This window comes from Sorex fumeus, unplaced genomic scaffold (genome assembly GCF_029834395.1).
Source record: "Sorex fumeus unplaced genomic scaffold, SorFum_2.1 ptg000002l, whole genome shotgun sequence".
NCBI lineage: Eukaryota > Metazoa > Chordata > Mammalia > Eulipotyphla > Soricidae > Sorex > Sorex fumeus.
The window spans coordinates 31636257-31658576 of NW_026606059.1; the positions used below are offsets into that span (position 1 = coordinate 31636257).

Here is a 22320-nt window from a genome sequence, read left to right on the forward strand (position 1 = left end):
ATATTTGTCAAGTGCCTCTTAATTATGGTGCTCTCATACACATTCTGGTAAGCATGATTAATTTGTTTTAGTAGAATACTAAATTTGTTTTTTTGGTAAGGACTAGATATATAGCCCTCACAGTCTATAGGGTGCTTGTCTTGTATGCAGTCGGCCCAGGTTTGATCTTAGGGACCATTTCGCATGATCCCCAAGCACCTCCAGAAGTAATTTCTGAGTGCAGAGCCAGCAGTAATCCTTGAGCATGACTGGGTGTGGCCCAGAAACCAACACCAAAACAAAATTTGTTTGGTTTATTTCTGTTTCTTCCTTAATAGTTGAGAATTTGGGCCAAGAGATAGTACTGTAGATAAGGTGCTTTGCTTTGCTTTGCGTTGCACATGACAGACTGTGTGGTCCATATAGAACCAAAACAATTGAGAGTTCATTTTTTTTTTGTTGTTCTTATATTGAAGGTCAGTCTGAAGCAAACTGTCTACACCCTGACTCATTAAAATAGAAAAGGACACTTTCCTCAAAGGTTCTTACTGAACATTTGTTTTTAAGTGAGAAAAACTGAAAAGGATCTCTTTTGAGTACATAGATAGAACTATTGATTTATACTTAGACATAGATATATTTGTATGGTAGTGGTTGAAAAGACAGGGTCAGAAGTTAGACTACTTAGTATAGAAACCTGAGTTAGCACATACACAAGCCATGGATCTTTGGGCAAGTTACTCAGTTTCTTTGCTTCAGTGTCTCCCTCCCTCCCTCCCTCCCTCCCTCCCTCCCTCCCTCCCTTCCTTCCTTCCTTCCTTCCCTCCCTCCCTCCCTCCCTCCCTCCCTCCTCTCCCTTCCTCCCTCCCTTGCTTTTTGGGTCACACCTGGCAATGCACAGAGGTTACTCCTGACTCACACTCAGGAATTACTCTTGGCAGTTCTCAGGGGACCATATGGGATGCTGGGAATCGAACTCCGGTTGGTTGTGTGCAAGGCAAACGCCCTACCCACTGTGGTATCGCTCCAGCCCCTAGTTCTTAAAATAATACATGGCAGTATGGATATCATGGAATTCTTATGAGGTTTATAAACTGGTATATGAAAAGTTTAATCGTGCTTAACTAAGTGGTTTCTTTTTGTTTTGTTTTTGGTCTGGATATACCAGTGATTAAATGTGAAGCATGAGAGGTTCATGTGAGTCTTGTAGTTCTAACACTGAGCTATAGCCCCACCGTGGAAACAGGTCTAATGAGTAAGCCATGTTTCCAGTCTATCAGTTAAATTTAAGGCTTCTATATTACAGGTGGAATCTATACAGTTTACTTTATCCCTCCTATGTGTAAACAGTGATAGGGAAAATTTCCCATTAAGTTGGACATGTATAAGTTATTGTGTCCTACATTACTAAAATAGAAAAGTTGGTTAGATATAAATACATATAGTCTTACTTGATAACTTTTTTATCTTAATCATATAGATGGTGCATTGAGATTGTTTTTCCTTCACTCTACTTGTGATTATTTTTGTGACTTGAATACAACTTATTTAATACTCTGTTAATATTAATGCTTGTGGATACTTACTTGACAGACTATTTTGAAAAAGAATTGCTTTGTAATTAATAATTTGTGGTTTACCCACCTGTAAGGTAATTCAGTATAAATTTTTAGTATACATTTATAGCTATATGTTATAAAGTCATTTTTGTACCTGACTTTCATTTGAATTTGCATCTTCTTGTAGAAGATACAAATTGGTTTATAAAACTTTACTTAATAATTATTCTGTTTTCAAGTTGCCTGATGTATGGTTCTTTTTTCTCCACAGAGGAAATTAAAGCTGAAACAGAAAAACAGAGGTTTGTGAGTTTTCTTTTCTTTAACACACAATCAATTTTTAATAATAGTTTTTAAGAAATATAATTGTATTTGGAAAAATATTTCAGATATGTGAGTTATATTTAAAATGTAAATAATGTATGTTACAAAATATGTAAGGTACACTTTCAAACATTTGCTTAAAAACATTGGTTTATATTTAGAGAAATTACTGATTTTTTTTTTTTGGACAGTTTTTTTGTGGGGGTGAGGTGGGTGGTGGAAGAATTGAGTTTTGTTCCTTTGGACACACGTGGCAGTGCATGGGGGCATGGTGCTTAGAGCTGACTCAGGGGACCATCCAGTTCTTGATATCTTGCTGGTGCTCTCACGTGTAAGGGAAGGACTCCTGCCCTTTGAGTTAACCTTCCTGGACTGAATGGTATTAACCTTTTTTTGGATAATGATAACTCAAAAGTTTGACTTAAGGACAAGTAGAAAAACTATTGTTTTTAAAAAGTCTTGTGTGAATTTATTGAGTGGCAATAAAATATTTCTATAATGAAATATTGTAAGATCTTTAAAAGAAATTTTAAACACAAATATAATGTCCTATATTTATAGTTTTGGCCAATAACTTTGACTTGTAGTAAGTAATTTCTGACTTTGGTTTCTTCTTGAAGTAAAGGAAGATGAACAGTGTTTGAGCAAAATTCCTTTCTGGGCTGACATTTTGTGATTTTATGTGAGTTTATCATCAGTATGGATAATGTAATGTTCTAATCAGACTCTTTTTCATCTAGTCCTCCTCATGGAGAAACAAAAGCTGGATCAGGCACCCTTCCACCAGTGAAATCAAAGACAAATTTTATTGAAGCAGACAAGTACTTCTTGCCCTTTGAACTGGCATGCCAGTCCAAATGCCCCCGCATAGTTAGCACTTCTCTAGATTGTTTACAGGTCTGTATAATACAACTTGATATAACTGTATAATTTGATTGGGTTTCTAAAATATTATAGTGATTTAAGGTGTTTTCTAAGAAAGTCTTGAATGTGCTTTTTGTGGTAAGAAATCAATTGGTTGACTATACTCAAATAGAAAATAATAGTTACAAAAAATTTGTTTCTAGTTTAATGATAGCAAACAGTAGTTCAGTGAGAGAAAAAAATGTAAGGGTAGTGATCAATAATGAAAATTTTGATTCTGTCTCTTTTCTGTTAGTGAATTACAAAACAGTATTTTTATACATGTTGATGTTTTACAGACATCACTTGGAAATGATATAATGGAATGCCTACTGTTTTATATAAGTCTACAGATTAATATTGACAGCTTAATATTTATATTCACTGCTATTGTTAGCCCTAACCTTCATTTATGTAGGAAAAACTCCTTAAATCTTTTATGCTGTTGATATACACTATATCTGTATGCATTTACAGTGGGATTCTTTAGATGTTTTAGACAAACCTGCAGGTAAAGAAGTCCTCTTCCCATATTCTCATTATTTGAGGGTCATGTCTTTTTATAATCATACAGTGACTAGGAGATGACCATATCACTATCAATTTAAGGATAAGATTATTTGGTTTGTGGTTTTGTTTATCCTGAGGAATTAAAATTAAAATGTCTTTAGACCCTTCTTAGCTTGCCATCGTGGGAGGAGAGAGGCTCAGTCAGGGAAGGGACCACTACAACAGTGATAGAGGAAAGTGGTCACTCTGGATGAGGATTGGGTGTAGAAAGGATGCCAAGCAATTTGCATGATACCCTATCAGTAATAGTATAACTGCTTAGGTAGAGAAAAAAATGAGTTCCTGCTTTGGAGCTAGGCTGGGGTTGGTGGGAGGAAAACAGGGGACACTGGTAAAGGGATTGGTGTTGGAACGTTGTATACCTAGAACTCAGTCATGAATAACTTTGTAATTCACGGTGATTTAATCAAGAGTTATATTAAAGGGACAAAAGACCTTTCTTTCTGGACTGTTTGGTAAGGATTAAAAAAAAATCCTTGTTTATTGTAAATATTGGGTTTCCAGACTCCACGCCAGGCTGTTTTCACTTGGGACTCCCCAGAGCGGGATAGCCCTCCCCACCCCAAGGGACCCAGCCCCGGTAGCCAATCTCCACTACCCAACTGCCACCACGTTCCAGGGTGCTTTTGGACCACACAGCCGAGAACACATCATAAGACACTTCCTACCCATTTTACATAATTACCACACCATGTTTGATGGGGTTCAGACAGTAGGCAACAAATCATAGCACTGTAGTCCCATTGTTCATTGATTTGCTCAAGTGGGCACCGGTAACGTCTCCATTGTGAGACTTCTTGTTACTGTTTTTGGCATATCAGATATGCCACAGGGAGTTTGCCAGGCTCTGCCATGCTGGCAAATACTCTAGATAACTTGCTGGGCTCTCTGAGAGGGGCAGACGAATCAAACCCAGGTCAGCCGCGCACAAGACAAACGCCCTACCCGCTGTGCTATCACTCCACCCAGGCAACAAATCATAGAAATATATATATATATATATATTTATAATATTTGTGGTAAGATATACATATGTGCCTTTTGGAGAGAGAGGCATTATATATATATATATATATATATATATATATATATGCCTTTTGGAGAGCCCGACAAGCTACCAAGGTATCCCGCCCACACAGGCAGAGCCTGGCAAGTTCCCCGTGGCGTATTCAATATGCCAAAAACAGTAACTTAACTATCGCAGGTCTCATTCCCCTAACCCTAAAAGAGCCTCCAATTGTTGGGAAAGATGAGTAAGGAGAGGCTGCTAAAAATCTCGGGGCTGGGACAAACAGAGACGTTACTGGCGCCCGCTTGAGTAAATCTATGAACAACGGGATGACAGTGATAGAGTGAATGGGTTTCCTGCCCATTACGAGATCTGATTTATAAAGAGATTTGGGGTTATTTTAACATTTAAGATATTTTTCATAAAACTAGCATCAGTAATGTAGATAGAATAGCAAGCTAATATTAACGTGTTAGAGTAAGTTCTGTAGTCTAACTTGGCTAAAATATTGCATAAAGGTTTTGTTGCTTATGTGTTTTTATGGTTAGTCAAAGTAGAAATAATTTTATATTTATAGCTAAACTTCAGGAAAAGTTATTATAGTCTTTGATCATTACATTAATCAAAATTGCCACAAAGCAATCAAAATTAAATGTAATATTTTTAATGTTTAATTATATACTCTAAGTTTAATACATATTTTAGTATAAGGGTCAGCTTAATTAGAATCTTTATCTTCTTTTCCTTTCAGAAACTTATTGCTTATGGACACCTAACTGGCAATGCTCCAGATAGTACAACACCAGGCAAAAAATTAATTGATAGAATTATCGAAACAATTTGTGGCTGTTTCCAAGGTCCTCAAACAGATGAAGGTGTTCAGTTACAAATAATAAAGGTAAATGGCTACATAAAGTGATTTTTTTTTTTTGAGTCATACCTGGCAGTGCACAGGGGTTACTTCTGACTCATGCACTCAGGAATTACTCTTGGCAATGCTCTGGGGACCATATGGGATGCTGGGAATTGAACCTGGGGGTCGGCCATGTGAGAGGTAAATGCCCTACCTGCTATGCTATCGTTCCAGCCCCTAAAGTGAATTTTTATTCATCTATTTTACAGTCAGAAGCCTTGACAATATTTGGTGGGCCATGGAGAGATGGCTCAAGAGGCTGGAGTACTTGCTTTGCATGCAGGAACCCTGAGTCTCTCCCCTCCCTTTAAGCACTGCATGGTACCTTGCGCACTATCTGGAGTGACCCAAGATTTTTGTTTTTTGATTTTTTTAAATATTAAAATAGATGTTGAAAAGCCAGTTTGTATGCTTCCCATCTATTATGGATGTCATTTGTGTACTTTTTAGACCCCCATATTGGAGTACTTACTTACTGCTAAGAGTTCATTAGAAAAATATTAGTCCACATTCTTTTTTTTTGAAACTTTTTATGAGACTTAAGCCCCAGAATTTCAAAAAAATTTCCAGTTTCTGACACATTTATCATACATATTTTATCTTCTGAGCTCTGTCAATGTGAAGCATTAGTTTTCAACTGCTGGTCCATGAAGTGGTGGCTGTCTACAGGTGTAAAAAGGTTGCAAATCACTGATATGAAAGTCTTGTGTTCCCTCTTATTTCTTCTGCACTGATGAGACCCCTTTAAAATCTTATCTTTTGACCCATGCTTTACCATGTGGTGTATTTGTGCACCTGCTTCGCAGGTTTATTTGTACCTGTCCATTTGCTGAACCTACTCAAAAAACCTGGTCTTGGGCTTGTGCTGTAACATAGTTAGATGGTTAAGAATTTTTAAAATGTTACAGTTAAAATTAAGCTATTTAAATATTTAAATTAAATATTATAATTAAAATATTTGAAGAGAAAATTAATCAGCTATGTTTTTTGGCATTTGTAAATGTTGGGTTTTGTTTGTTTGAGGGACATACCCATGGTGCTCAAGGCTTACTTCTGCCTCTGCACTAAGACGGGACTTGGGGAACCTGATGGGGTACCTGGGGTAAATACACAGTGCTGGTTCACAACATAAAGACACAGAAGATATGACTCCTTTTGAGAAATTATTGGTAAACTGAAAATTAAAGTTTATTAAATTTTATTACATTAGAATATACGGGCTGGAATGATAGTGCAGTGGGTAGGGCGTTTGCCTTGTTCGCAGCCAACATGGCCGACCCGAGTTCGATTCCTCCGCCCCTCTCGGAGAGCCCGGCAAGCTACCGAGAGTATCTCGCCCGCACGGCAGAGCCTGGCAAGCTCCCCGTGACGTATTCGATATGCCAAACACAGTAACAACAAAGTCTCCAATGGAGACGTTACTGGGCCCGTTCGAGCAAATCGATGAACAATGGGAGGAGAGTGACAGTAGAATATACATCTTGGGATTATTTTAAATACTTCATTGTGAAACATTTATAAACATCTTTAATGGTAACAATTCCTGTATTTAATAGCTCATGTATTGAGTTTTCTCTATAAAAATGTTCTCAGAAAAAATTGAGAAAATGTGCTGTCTCCAAAGTTGACTGTTTAATTCTGTATATACCATGGGGAGTGGGCTGGAGCCATAGCACAGCGGGTAGGGCGTTTGCCTTGCACGCAGCCAACCCGGGTTTGAGAAAATGTTTACTCTGTAGGGTTTATTTGCCATATCTGCTTTAATATGGTAGCTCTTCTATGGATATACTATATTTTTCTCTTTTTCTGTTTTGACTTCAAGCATTTTAACAAACTAAAAACATTTTTATTACATTTAACAACTTAAGTTGAAGGATGTTTTGTGTCTGAGTTAGGAGAATTATATGGATTATAGAACAAAAGGAAGAAAATCAAGTTATTTTAGTAGTTGTTATAATCAGTAGAGGCAGAAATTCTGTGTATAGATACCACAGTAACTCTGAGGTGTGTCTGTGCATTCTATTAAAATGGGAATGGTGTCAGAAAGTTTCAATTCTAAAATTAAATATATGTTCTCATGTATTTGTGCTAAAAGTGGAAATAGAAAATTAATTTAAATTTATCTTTTTTTAAGGCTTTACTTACTGCAGTTACATCTCAACACATAGAAATCCATGAAGGAACTGTATTGCAAGCTGTGAGAACATGTTACAATATCTATCTAGCAAGCAAAAATTTAATCAATCAGACAACAGCCAAAGCTACCCTTACTCAGATGCTAAATGTTATCTTTGCCCGTATGGAAAATCAAGCAGTAAGTACTAAAGAAAAACAAGAAAGTCTGTAAAATATTTATCTTTGTGGAAATTGTTCTTTGAGATTTTCTTTAGTCATGGAAACACGAAATTTGATCACTAATGGACATAGTGTTTTTCATTCTTGTTAGGTGACTGATAAGGCAGAAATATAAATGTACATCTTGCAGTTTCATTTATTAAGTGTAATTGTATTTTTAATTAATACAGTTGACATGGTGACATAAGATATGCTTAATACTGAAAAGCTGCAGAAGTGTTTAATACTGTAAAGCTCCCTCCCATACATTATTTGGAATTTGTCAGTTTAGTCTCCAACCTCTCTATGTAACCGTGATTACGAATTTTTCATGTCTTTCTACACTTATCCCCTGAGAAGTAACTTAACTAATAATACTTGTATTTAAAATTTTTAGTAGATTTCTGTTCTTTATTTTTGATGGACTATAATTTCTAAGTCTTTGAGACATGGTGACTTATAAGGAATATGTAACTGAATATAACATTTTAATTTTAAGTAGTGTGTTTTAATAATATTGTAATTGTTCTCTGTTCCATTCCAGTTGCAGGAAGCAAAACAAATGGAAAAAGAACGTCATCGACAGCAGCAGCATCTGTTGCAATCTCCAGTAAGCCATCATGAGCCTGAATCACCTCAACTTAGATATTTGCCACCTCAGACTGTTGATCATATACCCCAAGAACATGAAGGGGACCTTGACCCCCAGGCAAATGATGTGGATAAAAGTCTTCAGGATGATATAGAACCTGAAAATGGATCTGATATTTCCAGTGCAGAAAATGAACAGACTGAAGCTGATCAGGCAACAGCTGCTGAAAGTAATCTTAAGAAGGGTTTGTTGGGTTTATCTGTGTGTAATGTTAAAGGAATCATATGAAAAGTGTTCTTGGTAAATGTGGAAAGGGGAATGAGACTTATTGGTAGGTACCTGATATGTTGCGTAATTGTACACTTTTTTCACCTAGGCAGTCAAAGTTAATTTTACTTCAACAAGACATTTACTGATGATACTATGCATTTGTTAGCATCTCATGAACATATAATTCTCCATTAGCTTTTTAACCCCTGGTGAAATTCAGGTCCTAGCCTATGTAAGGCACGTGCTTCAGCCCTTTTGAATATCTCATTAGTCCTGTAATGGTTATTTACTATTTATAAGGGTTAATTTTGATAGACCAAGCATTCATAGTCCTCAAGAAAATAGAGTGTTTAGTGCATATGTGATTTACATTTTGCCCTTGCCAAAATTTCCTCTTCTTTTACTGTACTTACAAAGGGGAATTTTTTTCTTTATTTCCTCATCTATGCATTCAGAAAATATTCATTTGTTATACTGTGACCTAGGCATTTTGGGACTTGGAGTCAAAAAGCTGATCAAGTGAGATTCATAGTTTGTAGGATGTTCATGGTCTGACAAATAAACATGGTATAATTGATAATTATCCTGAAAGTGACTTGCTTAAGGTAATTTCCTAACTAGTAATTTCCAGTTAGGAAATACTTTTATAGAAACGATAATATGGTAGCTGAATCTTGAGGGATGGGTTAGGAATTGACCAGTTAAAATATATTGAGAATTTTCTGGAGGCAGGGAAATAAGGTTTAAAGAACTGGAATGCATGCTTTGCCGATGGAGTCCTGCATCCCCAGCACCATGGGGTCCCAAGTACTTCTGTGCCTACCTCACTGCCCAAAAATGCCTTCTATAAAGGTATGGGAAATTTTCTAAAAGAAAAGTCATTATCATTATGTGCTGTGACCCAAGAATGAGAAGGATCTGATATATATGAGGTACAACTTAAGAGTACTCTAGCCTATATAGGGTGGGTGGAATTATAGATACGACATAGTTCCCTCTGAAATAGTCATAATTATTTGTCTTTAATGGTGTTTTTTCCTCAAGTAAGGTCCATTGATGGATTAAGAGAACATGGTCTTTAGTTTGATTACCTATTTAAAGTTATATTTACAAGTATAAATTGGTACATGGTAAATTTATTGTACATAGTAAATTTATTAATTATTTTACATTTGTAATAAATTAGCTGTTGTCACGCTGATCTGTTTCTGCCAGATAATTTACGTAAGAATTGATTGCTAGTAAATAATTTTGGTATATTTTTAATCTATGTATATTTAGTTATGTTAATTTTAAGTAAACTTACTAACTAGAGTAGAGAAATAGAAAGTTTAAGGGTAGTGTAAGGTGGTTGGGAAGAGTTTGAAGGATAAATGTGCCTATAGGAGTCCCAGGTTAAAGCCCAGGTGACCGAGCTCTATGCCAGAAATAACCCTGAGCATTGCTGGGTATGGCTATACCCAGTTTCTCTCCCATCCCCAAGGCTTCCTTTATGGCAGGCACTTTTCCTCTCTCATTGGTTTAGTTTTCCCTTCTCTAACTTGCTGCCACTTCCCCCTACCCCAGACCCCATTTCTGTGGCAAGCTTCCTACTGAAGACCAGCTTTCCTGCTCGTTTTTATTGTCTTTGGGCCTTTGTTATTCCAAAGTTTGTTTATGTCCCACTTAGGAAAGAGATCATTCCCTGTCTGTCCCTCTACCTCAGACTAACTTCACTCATCCTGATAGTCTCCAGATTCATCCACATAGTAGATGGCATTTTTGAGTCATGCCAGGCAATGTTCAGGGGTCACTCTTTGCTCTACATTCAGGAATTACTCCTGGCAGTGCTCAGGGGACCATATGGGATGTTAAATTGCTCCAGCTCTTAGTAGCAAATTATATGACTTCACTTTTTTCTTAAGGCTGAGTAATATTCCATTGTGTACCATAGTTTCTTTATATAGTCATCTGTTCTTGTGCACTTGGTTTGTTTCCAGATTTTGGTTATTATGAATAGTGCTGCAATGAACATTGGAGTGTAGATGGGTTGTTTTTTTTTTTTTTTTGAAGCATGCCTATTTTGATAAGTATTAGCTTGGAAAAAATAAATCCTTTGCTATTTAATTTCATGTTGTTAATATAGATGGGAAAAAAATAGTACAGCAGCACTGGAAAACACTCATGATGTCCCAAATGGTCCTGTCTCTGCTTCTTTACGAACTTCACCTGTTGGGCCAGCAATATGGCTCAGGTGGTAGAGCACATCTCTAGTATGTATGAAGCCCTGAATTTGACCCATGGCACCACATATGCCAACCTCCCCACCCCTAACACCCCCAGGAATGGCCCTTATTTTTATTTAACTCATTATTTAATCAGAACAAGCTAAATTTAGTATATTGCTTGGTTTAGTTATAAATTTTGAAGGATCAATGTAACTCTATAATTTCATATGTGATTATTTTTTCTTAATTTTTAAATTTAAATTTGTAATTTTAAAGGAGAGTTTTATTTTGTGAAAGTTTCCTAAAATTAAGATATTTAAAAATTTTTTTCTTTTTAAAGCATTGTCTAAACATGATATATTATATGATGGAGAAAACCATGACTGTGAGGAAAAACCACAAGACATTGTACAGAGCATCGTAGAAGAAATGGTGAACATCGTAGTTGGAGGTAGTATATTTAACTAAAATTCATTTATTTTGTCTCATGGTACTTCTTCTGAATATGGAGACACTTTTATAATGTATGAAACATAAAAATACAGTTCTTCGGGCTGGAGAGATAGTATAGTGGGTAGGGCACTTGCCCTGCGCATGGCTGACCCAGGGTCAATCCCTGGCAATTCATATGGTTCTCAAGAAGTGCCAGGACTAATTCATGATTGCAGAGACAGGAGTAAGCCCTCAACAGTTTTTTTGGCACCTCTTCAAAAAAACAACAGCAACCCCCAAAATACCCATCTTTGTATTGATGGTTCCAGTTCACATTCAACATAGTTTCCCTTCATCTTCTGCATTTATTATTTGTACCTCTCTTTTTTTTTTTTTTTTGCAATTTTATGTGTTCTTAGACTTTATCCTATGAAGGAGAAAGAATGTGAGAATTCTGTTAAAGTTACTCGAATTATACTGATTTATTTTTTTTCTTGTTTGTGTGTGATGTTGGGGATTAAACCCAGGGTACCACATGTGCAAGGCAGATGCTTCATGGCAAGTTACATCCCAAGCCCTTATATAGATTTTTTTTGTTGTTGTTGTTTTGGGCCACACCCAGCAATGCTCAGGAAGCTGCACCTAACTGCTTCAGGGTTGCTCCTGGCAGGGCTTTGGGGACAATTTGGTACCAGGAATCAAACCCAGACTTCCTGAATGTGAATGTTCTCAACTCTCAGCCCACTGAGCAATCACTCTGATCCCCAAAGCAGATTTTAAAAATTACATAACATTTATTTGACCCATATATACTTATATAAAATGCTTCATTAGAGAAACCAAACATCACTCTTGCCCTTTGGGATGTAAGTTCAGTAGACTCATTAATTTTAGTTTACATGTGTCTGACACATCTAGCTAGAGAGGTAAGGAAATATTTTTATTCTAATGTTCTTTCTTTTTGGTAGAATATCATATTATCTTTCATCTGTCTTTTTTAACCCACTATTAGAAATCATGATTTCAGTCAATAGTGTTTTTTTCCCCTCTTAGTTGCATTATATTTTGTGTTTGTATCATAATTTGGGCTGGAGTCATAGCACAGCACACGGCCAACCTGGTCGACCCGAGTTCTGTTCCTTTGCCTCTCTCAGAGAGCCCGGCAAGCTACCGAGAGTATCTCACCTGCACGGCAAAGCCTGGCAAGCTCCCCGTGACGTATTCAATATGCCAAACACAGTAACAAGTCTCACAGTGTTAGTGGGCCCGCTCAAACAAATCGATGAACGATGGGAAGACAGTGACGGTGACAGTGATTATAATGTATTCACTATTCTTCTGCTGGGCTGGAGCGATAGCACAGCGATAGGATGTTTGCCTTGCAAGCGGCCTACGTGGCCAACCCGAGTTCGATTCCTCCGCCCCTCTCGGAGAGCCCGGCAAGCTTCCGAGAGTATCTCGCCCGCACGGCAAAGCCTGGCAAGCAACCGTGACGTATTTGATATGCCAAAACACAGTAACAGTTGTCACAGTGGAGACATTATTGGACCCGCTCGAGCAAATCGATGAACAACGGGAGGACAGTGACAGTGATTCTTCTGCTGACAAGGTACTTTGGTGTTTTCCAGTGTTTGCTTTTACAAATAACACTATAGTGAATCACGGTCATGGTCCTCCCGTTGTTCATCGATTTGCTCGAGCAGTCCCAGTAACGTCTCCATCGTGAGACTTCTTGTTACTGTGTTTGGCATATCGAATATGTCACGGGTGGCTTGCCAGGCTCTGCCGTGTGGGCGAGATACTCTCGGTAGCTTGCCGGGCTCTCCGAGAGGGACGGAGGAATCGAACTCGGGTCGGCCATATTGGCTGCTTGCCAGGCAAACGCCCTACCGCTGTGCTATTGCTCCAGCCCACTACAGTGAATAACCTTGTGCTTTAGTATTATTTCATATTTGTGACAGTTTATTTTAGAGCAGTTTTATAGAAATGAGGTAAGGTAACTGTTCAAATGGCAATATATTACCTTATGCTGAATTCCTATTCATAGGTGTTTTACCATTTTGCACTTTGATCAGCATGTTTGATAGCTTCCAGTGGAGTTTAAGGTTTTGAATTTCTGCCAATCTGATATATAAGAAATATATATTAGTTTAGTTTTAATTTTCTGTGAGTGACATTAAATAATCACCTTTATGTATAGGAGGAACCTTTGAGTATCTTTGCTTAGGGGGTTATCCAAGTCTTTTGTTTTTTCAGTAGGGAACAAAATTTTTCTTCCTTCAATTTTTAAGTCTTCATTAGGATTCTGTGAAATATTTTACAAATATTTTCTCGTTATATTTGTCCAAAACTTTTTGGCTTGCAAATAAGGTTTTGGCTTGAGTGGTAGAGCACATGCTACACATAAATTCCATATGTCTATGGATTCAATAAATTTATAAAGTCCATACATACAGTCGCAGGGGGCTGGAGAGAGAATACAGGGGTTAATTAAGATGCTTGCCTTCCATGCTGAGGCCTCTGGTTCAGTTTCCAGCACCACATATATAATTCTCAGCACTGCTGGGAGAATAGTGTAAGTGTGTTGAGAAAAAAAATTTTTTTTTTTTAATCCTTAGCACTTCATGGTGCCCTAGCATTTCTGCTGTGGTCCTGGTGGTCCTCACACATTATTAAGCACTGCTGTGGTGTTACCTTTAAAATAAAAAAGTATCTTTTCCTTTGTAAGTTTTCACTTAGAATGGATTTTACCAGCTGGGAAATATAAATTATAAAAATAATTAATTTTGTTTGGACTTTCATTTTATCAATGTTTTGTATTTTCTGTGTGTTGCTGTAGTTTTTCTTTATGTTGTGAGATTCCATAATTAATTATAATGTATAGCATATTCTTTTCTTTCTCAATTTAAGTGCTAATTTTATCCTTATGGTTCTGCTTGAGTTTTCTTTAGTTATGCTAATTTATTTTAAGTATTAGCCCTGCGGGCAGGGCGTTTGCCTTACAAGCGGCCAACATGGCCGACCCGAGTTCGATTCCTCCGCCCCTCTCAGAGAGCCTGGCAAGCTACCGAGAGTATTCGATATGCCAAACACAGTAACAACAAAGTCTCCAATGGAGATGTTACTGGGCCCGCTCGAGCAAATTGATGAACAACGGGAGGGCCTTTACCTTTTTACTTATTGTTTACAATATTTTAGCTTCATAGTAAATGTTGATTGTATAGTGTAAGTCCCCCTTGATAATTCTTTTAAAGAATGTATTATTACACAAGACTTAGAATCTATTCATTAACTTCAAAAAGCAAGTTTATTATAATCGGAATTCTTATGGTATTCCTAAGTTAATTTGGGTGTATGTCATTGCATAACTCACAAATATTAAGTTCATTTATTTAGAACTTCTATCTCCTTTATAAAGTTTCACTTTCTTTTTCCTTTGATTCTTGCACATTGCTTATTAAATTACACCTGCATCTTTTGTTTTATTTTTGATAGTATTTTCACTGATAGGTTTCTCACTTCCTAATTTAATAGGAATATAGAAAAACACTTGTGTTTGATATTTAGCTTCTTTGAACTTTCAGAGTATTGCTAAAAAATTTTCATTTGGTTAACTTGAATTTTTCTAAGTAAATAGTGACATTTTGTTCTCAGCTCAGTTTTACTCTTTCATTTTTGCTATATAGGTCAGAACTAGTAGAAAATGTTGAATAGTCTGAATGATAGTAAGGAGTTCTCATTTTGTTTTCTACATTGTTGCTGTACTTTACTACTTTGGAGCATACTTTTTTCAAGTTTTTTTTTTAATTTATAATTTATTAAAAGATAATTTATGACCTGCTATAAATGATTATAGTTACTTGAATATACTTTTATGTTTTTTTTTAGAGTAACTACTGGATTTTCTCTTTTATCATTTTATTATTTTCCTATCATATAATTATTCTTTGCATGCCCTTACCTCACATTCCGTATTTGTTGAGTATTTTGTATCACATTCCTTTCTTGCCCTTCCAGTTTTCTCTGATTTTTATAATTTGTCTTTGAGTTCTACAGAGAGAATGTTACAAGGGATTGTCCAGTTAGCAAATATATCTTGTCTACTTTTTTCAGTATGTGTTTTTCATTTCAGTAGATACTTTGTTATTTGTTTGGGGGCCACACCCTGTGGTGCTCAGGGGCTGTTCCTCGCTCTGTGCTCTAGAGTGACCTCTGGTGTCTGAGGGATTCGAGGTGGTGCCAGGGATTCCAAGGGGTTGGTGGGATGGATGCCAGGTAGGTAGGTACCTTAGACTCTTTCCTTAGCTCCTGTCCAGTAAATACGTTTTTGTATCAAGGCCCCACTCTTTTTCTTTTTTTTATAGCACTTTGTTTTTGTTTATTGACACAGCATTCTTTCACCTATCACTGAAAGCAATAAATAGAAAATTTTCAGCTATAAATTCTGCTGTTAGGAAACTTCTCCAATGATGAAATTTGTTTTTCTTTTTTGCAGTATGAGGTTTCAAACACCGTTCCTCATACATATGTGAGTCTGTGCCCCTGAACTACATTCCCAACTGTCTTTACTTTTGAGCTACTTTTTAAGCTGTAGACTTTATATAGAAAATTAGATTAATAAATAAAGGACTCTTTGAATAATTCTCAGTATTTCTATCATTTTTATTGGGAAAGCCTCCCCAGCAGTTCTTGGGTGACCCAGAGGACACTCTTAGTGATACTTAACCTGCTCCACAAACCTGATCATTTACTGTTCATTGGTGCTGGAGGTCGCCAGGAGTATGTAAGTGATCAGAAGTGATGTGTTTCAAGGCATCAAACTCGAGGTCTCTACAGTCAGTGTATATTCTAGCCTTTCGAGCTATCTCCCTGGACCTTTCTTTTCATTTTTCTTAAGAGGCCTTTGTCTCCAGCATTTCTGAGATGGCAGTCTAAGACACACTGCTGGAAGTTCAAGTTGAGAAATAAGAAAGCAAATACTAGATACTGCTCTCTTACTCTTACCTTCTTGTTGAAAGAAAATTTCCCTTTAATGAGGAGGCCTACTACAGCAGTCTTAGGGTCATGGATGCAGACAGGTTTGCTGATAGACGTTGGCATGGTTTCTAATAGCTCCCTACCCCATGCCCCTCATCACGCACATACTTCCCCACTCTTCAACTCTCACCCCCTTCTATTTAAAGACTTTGTATTATTTTAAAAGATAAAACTCAACTCCTCCTCTTGCTCACCTATTATTTGCATCCATTCTTTATTGAATAATATTAGATTTTCCCTTTGAACTGAATGTATCATATTCTAGGAATTCTTCCAGGAGATCAGGCCATTCATCACATCCTTCTTAGTGTTCTAGTGATATTAAATATTAAAGCCTTTGTCTCTTACATTTTTTCTAGTAACTTCCATGAAATTTATCATAGAGAAGGTAAATTAGTAGGCTTTGTTCTATTTATATTAAGAGGCTAGAGGAAACATAGGAAATAATAATAGTCTACTATTATTATTATTATTGGATACTGGGATGTTTAGGTACTATTGTTGTTTCCTTCTTATACTGAGACAATGGAAGCACTGGGAAATTAGCTTGAAAGTGATGGGGATTTTAACCAAAGCCTAAAAATAAAATTAAATTTTAAAAAAGCTTAAAATTAAAGTTTTAATTCTTTTGAGAATTTTCTAAGAAAAGTAATACCAATACTGCTTTCTAAATCAAAAGAGGACTAAATGGTTTGTGCCCAATCTCTCTGATTCGAAGATTTGTTTATTACTTTTTTGGAGTGAGAATATTTGAGTATATTTTCTTAGTAATGTTTATATCCAGTGAAATACACATAATTAAAAATGCAGTGTTAACAGTACTGAGGCAAAACCTACTATTGAAATTTGTTTTGAATAGAACCTACTATTGAAAGTTTTTAAAAATAGTATTTAAAAACAAAACCTGTTTTCTAGCATTTCCCGCACTTAATAATGGGATCATTTTTTTAAAGGAATTCTTAATAACCCAAAGCATTAGCATTTATTTAAGCCTAGTTTATTAAAGGTTAAAAACTAGAAGTAAGCTTCTTGTTTCACATATCCTGGTTAGCCTTTCATCAGCAGAATGTATTGCATTGCTAAAAATACTAAAGGATCATATTTGGATGTATTCCAAATGCATACTTAGTAGTAAATATTGCTAATCTTTAAATAGTATCTACAGTCTATGACATAATTGTTTTTCTATCACTCAAATATATATGCATGTTTTTTATTCCTGTTGTAGATATGGGAGAAAGGACAACTATAAATGCAAGTTCAGATGGCCACATTGGATCTATGGAAGATGGTAGTGACAGTGAAAATATTCAAGCAAATGGAATTCCAGGAACACCAATTTCTGTTGCATACACACCTTCCTTACCTGATGACAGATTGTCTGTCTCTTCCAATGATACTCAGGTATAAATAGAGGCATGTGGGGCTAGGAGAATCCTGTTAGTATTCTAAATTTCTAGACTGACATTGCTTGTGGTAAATAGTTTTAATTTAGGATATAAGCTGGGGGAAATAAAACCTTTTTGTTTTCTCTCACTGATATAAACACAAGCAGTTTATTTATTTATTTTTTTGCTTTTTGGGTTACAACCAGCGATGCACAGGAGTTACTCCTGGTTCATGCACTCAGGAATTACTCTCGATGGTGCTTGGGGGACCATATAGGATGTTGGAAATCGAACCTGGGTTGGCTGCATGTAAGGCAAATGCACTGCCCGCTGTGCTCTCTCTCCAGCCCCAGTTTATTTTTTTAATATACTAATAGCTAAATTTACAACTCTAACATGTATCTCATCTTCTGTACACATTGAAATTACAGTCTTCCTGCTTAAATTACATTTAAATAGAACAGTCTAATATCAAGGAATAAAGAGCTTTCAGAAATCTTGGGAACTTTTATTTTACTTTTTCAGAACTACAGTGGAAGCCATAGTAGGGTACTGCTAGGCCCTCATCACTCCCTACTCTGTATTTTGTTTTTCACTTGTATCATTTTTGATAAAGATATTACTCATACACATGGTAAGTTTTCTTGGACTTAATAACCTTGTCATTGCTTTGACATACTTCATGTCTTAAGTATATTGTATGTCTGTGTAAGGAGAAAATGTAAAATTGCAAAGTATAATTTAAGCTTTTCTATGAAGTATTTTGTTTGGACATGATGTGCTGATTTTTTTTTTTTTTTTTGGCGTGTGATAGTCTGAATTAGGTAAATTCTTTTTTTTTGTTTTGGGGCCACACCTGAAAATGCTCAGGGATTAGTTACTCCTCTCTCTGCACTCAGTAATTATTCCTGGAGGTCCTTATGGGACCCTATGGGATATAGGAGATTGAATCTGTGTCTGCCGCATGTGATGCAAGCACTTTACCCACTGTACTATTGCTCTGTCCCCTGAATTGGGTAAATTTTAGAGCATTTGGTGACAAAACGTTGTTACTGTTAGGGATGGAGTGGCATGTCATATTACAAAAAACAAATTTTTCATTTGGTTTTCTTTCTGATAGGTGAGACAGGGAACTTCATCAATTATCAAATTGAATATAGTTTATAAAAAATGAAATTATATATTGTCAGCTGTCTATTTACGTAGTATGTTAATTCTTTTAGGAATCTGGAAATTCTTCAGGACCTTCACCTGGTGCTAAGTTTTCCCACATTTTACAAAAGGATGCCTTTCTAGTATTCAGGTCATTGTGTAAATTGTCAATGAAACCACTGTCAGATGGCCCACCGGATCCAAAGTAAGTTTTTAAACATTCTGCCTGACAAATACAGGTTTTTCAAGTTTGAAATTTATTATAAGATAACATATTTCTCAAAGCATATAGAAAGCATTATATAATTGTGCTTGGTATACAGGTGCTTGATAAATATCAGTTGATTGAATGAATTCAGTGTTATAAGCTACCTTGTAGCTACTATAGCCTACCTCTCCTGCTTCATGTTAGACTTCTTAAAACTATAAATCAGGAGGTGGTAAGAGAAATAAATATTGAAAATTGTAAGTAAAGCTAATCGACTGATACTAGACTCAATTGCATAAAATACAGTAAGAGAAACATAGGCACAACTCTCCAGGATTTTTACCTCAGAGACATCATCAATTTTTGACTCTAAAGAAAACAAATTTAAAAAATGAACAAATGGATTAATTCTAAACTAAAATGTTTCTGTATTCTATAAGAAAATACAGTTAAAAAGACACTCTGTTAAGTGGGAGAAAATATTCACATACCATATATCTGATAACAAGTAATAATAGCTAAGTTAGAAAAGATACAGTACATGGGAGGATCCCCCCAGAATGGAAGAAGCATGCTGTAAGTAGACTCTAGACCAAACATGATTGCCACTCGATGCCTCTTTTGCAGGCCACAGCACCCAAAAGGTGACAGAGAACAAAAGGGAATGCCCTGCCACAGAGGCAGGGTGGGATGTGGGGGATGAGGGGGGTGAGAGGGATACTGGGATCAGTGGAGGTGGAGAATGGGCACTGGTAGAGGGATGGGCACTCGATCATTATACAACGGAAACCCAAGCATAAAAATTTGTAAGTCTACAGCTGTACCTCATGGTGTTTCACTAATAGAAAGAAAGAAAGAAAGAAAGAAAGAAAGAAAGAAAGAAAGAAAGAAAGAGAAAAGAAAAGAAACAACAATAAATACCAAAAAATAAAATCCCGTTTTAAAGGGGAGAAGTTCTGAATAGACACTCCTCACTGAAGATAGAAAACCCAGCAGGCATCTGAAAACAGTTTAACCCTTATTATCAAAACAACATTGACATACTATCTCACACTAGTGAAAATGACCCTTATCAAAAAGTCCAGAAATCACCAGTGCTGGTGAGGATGTGACGAAAAAAGAAAACCTTATTTGCTGTTGGTTTAGTCTCTATGGAAACTTTTCAAAGAATTGAAGCTAGAACTCTTGTGTGACCCAGTCTTTCAACTCCTCTTTCAACTATCTAAGGAATCCAAAAAAAAAAGTCCTAATTTGAAAAGGTAAATTTTCACACTTACATTCATTGCAGGGCTATTTGCAATAGCCAAGATGTGGACACAACCCAAATCCACAGGTTTTGAATGAATGGATAAAGAAGCTGTGTTATATAGGCATAATGGAATATTACTTAGCTTTAAGGTGAAATCATGCCTTTTGCTACAACTAGGTTGGAATTTGAGGGTATCCTAGTGGCTGGGTGATCTCACTCATAAGTAGTATGTAAAGAGGGATATCAAGAAAATTAGTAATACTCAATTAAAACATAGTCTTGGACAACAGAACTGAGGTTCTAAAGGTGTTGTGAGTGTGAAGGAGCAGGGGTGGAATGAACCAGCTAGGACATAGGAACAGAGATGAGGGTACTAGGCTAGTGGTGGCACAGGACTGGAGATCAAACACCTTGCTGTGCTGGAGATCAAACCTGGGTTGGCTGCATGCCTTAAGTTCTGCATTCTCTTTCTGAATCTTGAGAGATACAATTCTTATATTGTAATATTAATGTTAAGTAATATATATCACATTAATATAGAGTATTTGAGGAACAATGTGAACTAGTTTATTACTCTATGTAAGGGACTTAAGCCAAATTTTAGGAAATTTTATGTGAAGATGAAAGGACTCTCTTGACCATGACAATCATGATCATGATCATCCTGTTGTCAGTTGCCTCGAGCAGGCACCAGTAACGTCTCCTTCATCCTGGCCCTGAGATTTTAAAAAGTGCCTTATTCAAGGCTCTTTCAGGGTTAGGGGAATGAGACCCATCATTGTTACTGGGTTTTGGCATATTGAATATGCCACGGGGAGTTTGCCAGACTCTGCCATGCGGGCACGATATTCTTGGTAACCTTCTAGGTTCTCCAAGAGTAAGAACTAGTGGCCGTTCAGTTCCGGGAGCTGGGTTTATAGTCTGGGTCTTGGCCATTGATGTGATAACTCGGCGCCTGGGGCAGTTGGTGGGTGTAATACCCCAGCTGGGGGAATATGGGGGATCTGGGTGGAAGAGACCCATTCCCGATCCGAGCAGCCCCAGGTTCCACATGCCTGGGTTCCTCTACCAGTTCCTTCATGCGTGAGGCTCGTCTGAATATGTGGAGAGCGGTCCCAAAGGCCTTACTGAAAATTACTTGTACCTTTTCACTGTAAAAATATTTAGAATCAAGAAGTATGCTATCAAGACATATATATTCTAAAAGCCTCTGTATATATTTCACAAAAGTAAAAAAGAAATCTTTAAATGGTGGTTACTGAAAAAGAAAGCTTGAATTCGTGCTGTTACTTGTGATTATAGCTGAAACTTCTTATTAGGGTTTAGGATTTTTGAGTAGTATAATCCTAATTAGGATGAGTACATGGAATCATTAGATATTAAATGTATAGTATTAATGGTGGTTTCTAAAGATGAAATAAAAGTTGCCAAAGAAAGGAACAAGATATAAATCTTTAAATTCTTTATTCTTATTTAAAGGAGCAGGAGGTTGGTGCATGTGAATGATTGTTTCCACATTTTAAAATTTTGTGAAATTCTGTAGTGCAAGAGGAACGTCAGTAGAACTACCCATTATTTGTGGCTAAACTTATTCATGCATTGTACTTTTTAAATTGTAGGGTTTTTCCCTCTCCATTTAAGTTTGTGAAATTACTTACCAGGAAATATCTTTGCAATAACCTATTATTACCTTAATGCTAAATTTCTCCACATACTGTGCCTTCTTTTTCACATTTTAGGTCTCATGAGTTACGATCCAAGATTCTTTCATTGCAGTTGCTTCTATCCATTCTGCAGAATGCAGGACCTGTTTTCAGGACAAATGAGATGTTTATTAATGCTATTAAGCAGTATCTTTGTGTTGCACTTTCAAAAAATGGAGTCTCATCTGTTCCAGAGGTTTTTGAACTTTCTCTTTCCATATTTCTTACGTTATTGTCAAATTTTAAGACACATTTGAAGATGCAGATTGAGGTATGTTCTGCATTTGCTCATTGTTATATATTTCATTTGATTAATACTAAGTCAGGTTCATAATAGTATGGCAAGTTTTTTTCAGTATTTCAAAAAAAGTTGTGAATTCCTTTTATTCAGTTACGCATTGAACACACACGTGTCTACTAAGTACTGATTAAGTTCAAAGGATGCAAAATCAAATTAAGAAATATCACATGGCTTCTAGAAATATATACTA

At 36.4% G+C, this 22320-nt stretch overlaps 1 protein-coding gene across 1 annotated transcript in view; it reads left to right on the plus strand.

The window, feature by feature from the left end:
- Positions 1-22320, plus strand: part of ARFGEF1 (ADP ribosylation factor guanine nucleotide exchange factor 1) — a 132162-nt gene that overhangs the window by 35190 nt on the left and 74652 nt on the right. Inside the window, exons 3-11 of the mRNA XM_056130521.1 lie at positions 1810-1840; positions 2603-2759; positions 5096-5242; positions 7392-7571; positions 8136-8412; positions 11001-11111; positions 17358-17533; positions 18741-18874; positions 21866-22100. Coding sequence (XP_055986496.1) covers positions 1810-1840; positions 2603-2759; positions 5096-5242; positions 7392-7571; positions 8136-8412; positions 11001-11111; positions 17358-17533; positions 18741-18874; positions 21866-22100 — 1448 coding nt within the window. The remainder of the gene's footprint in view (positions 1-1809; positions 1841-2602; positions 2760-5095; positions 5243-7391; positions 7572-8135; positions 8413-11000; positions 11112-17357; positions 17534-18740; positions 18875-21865; positions 22101-22320) is intronic.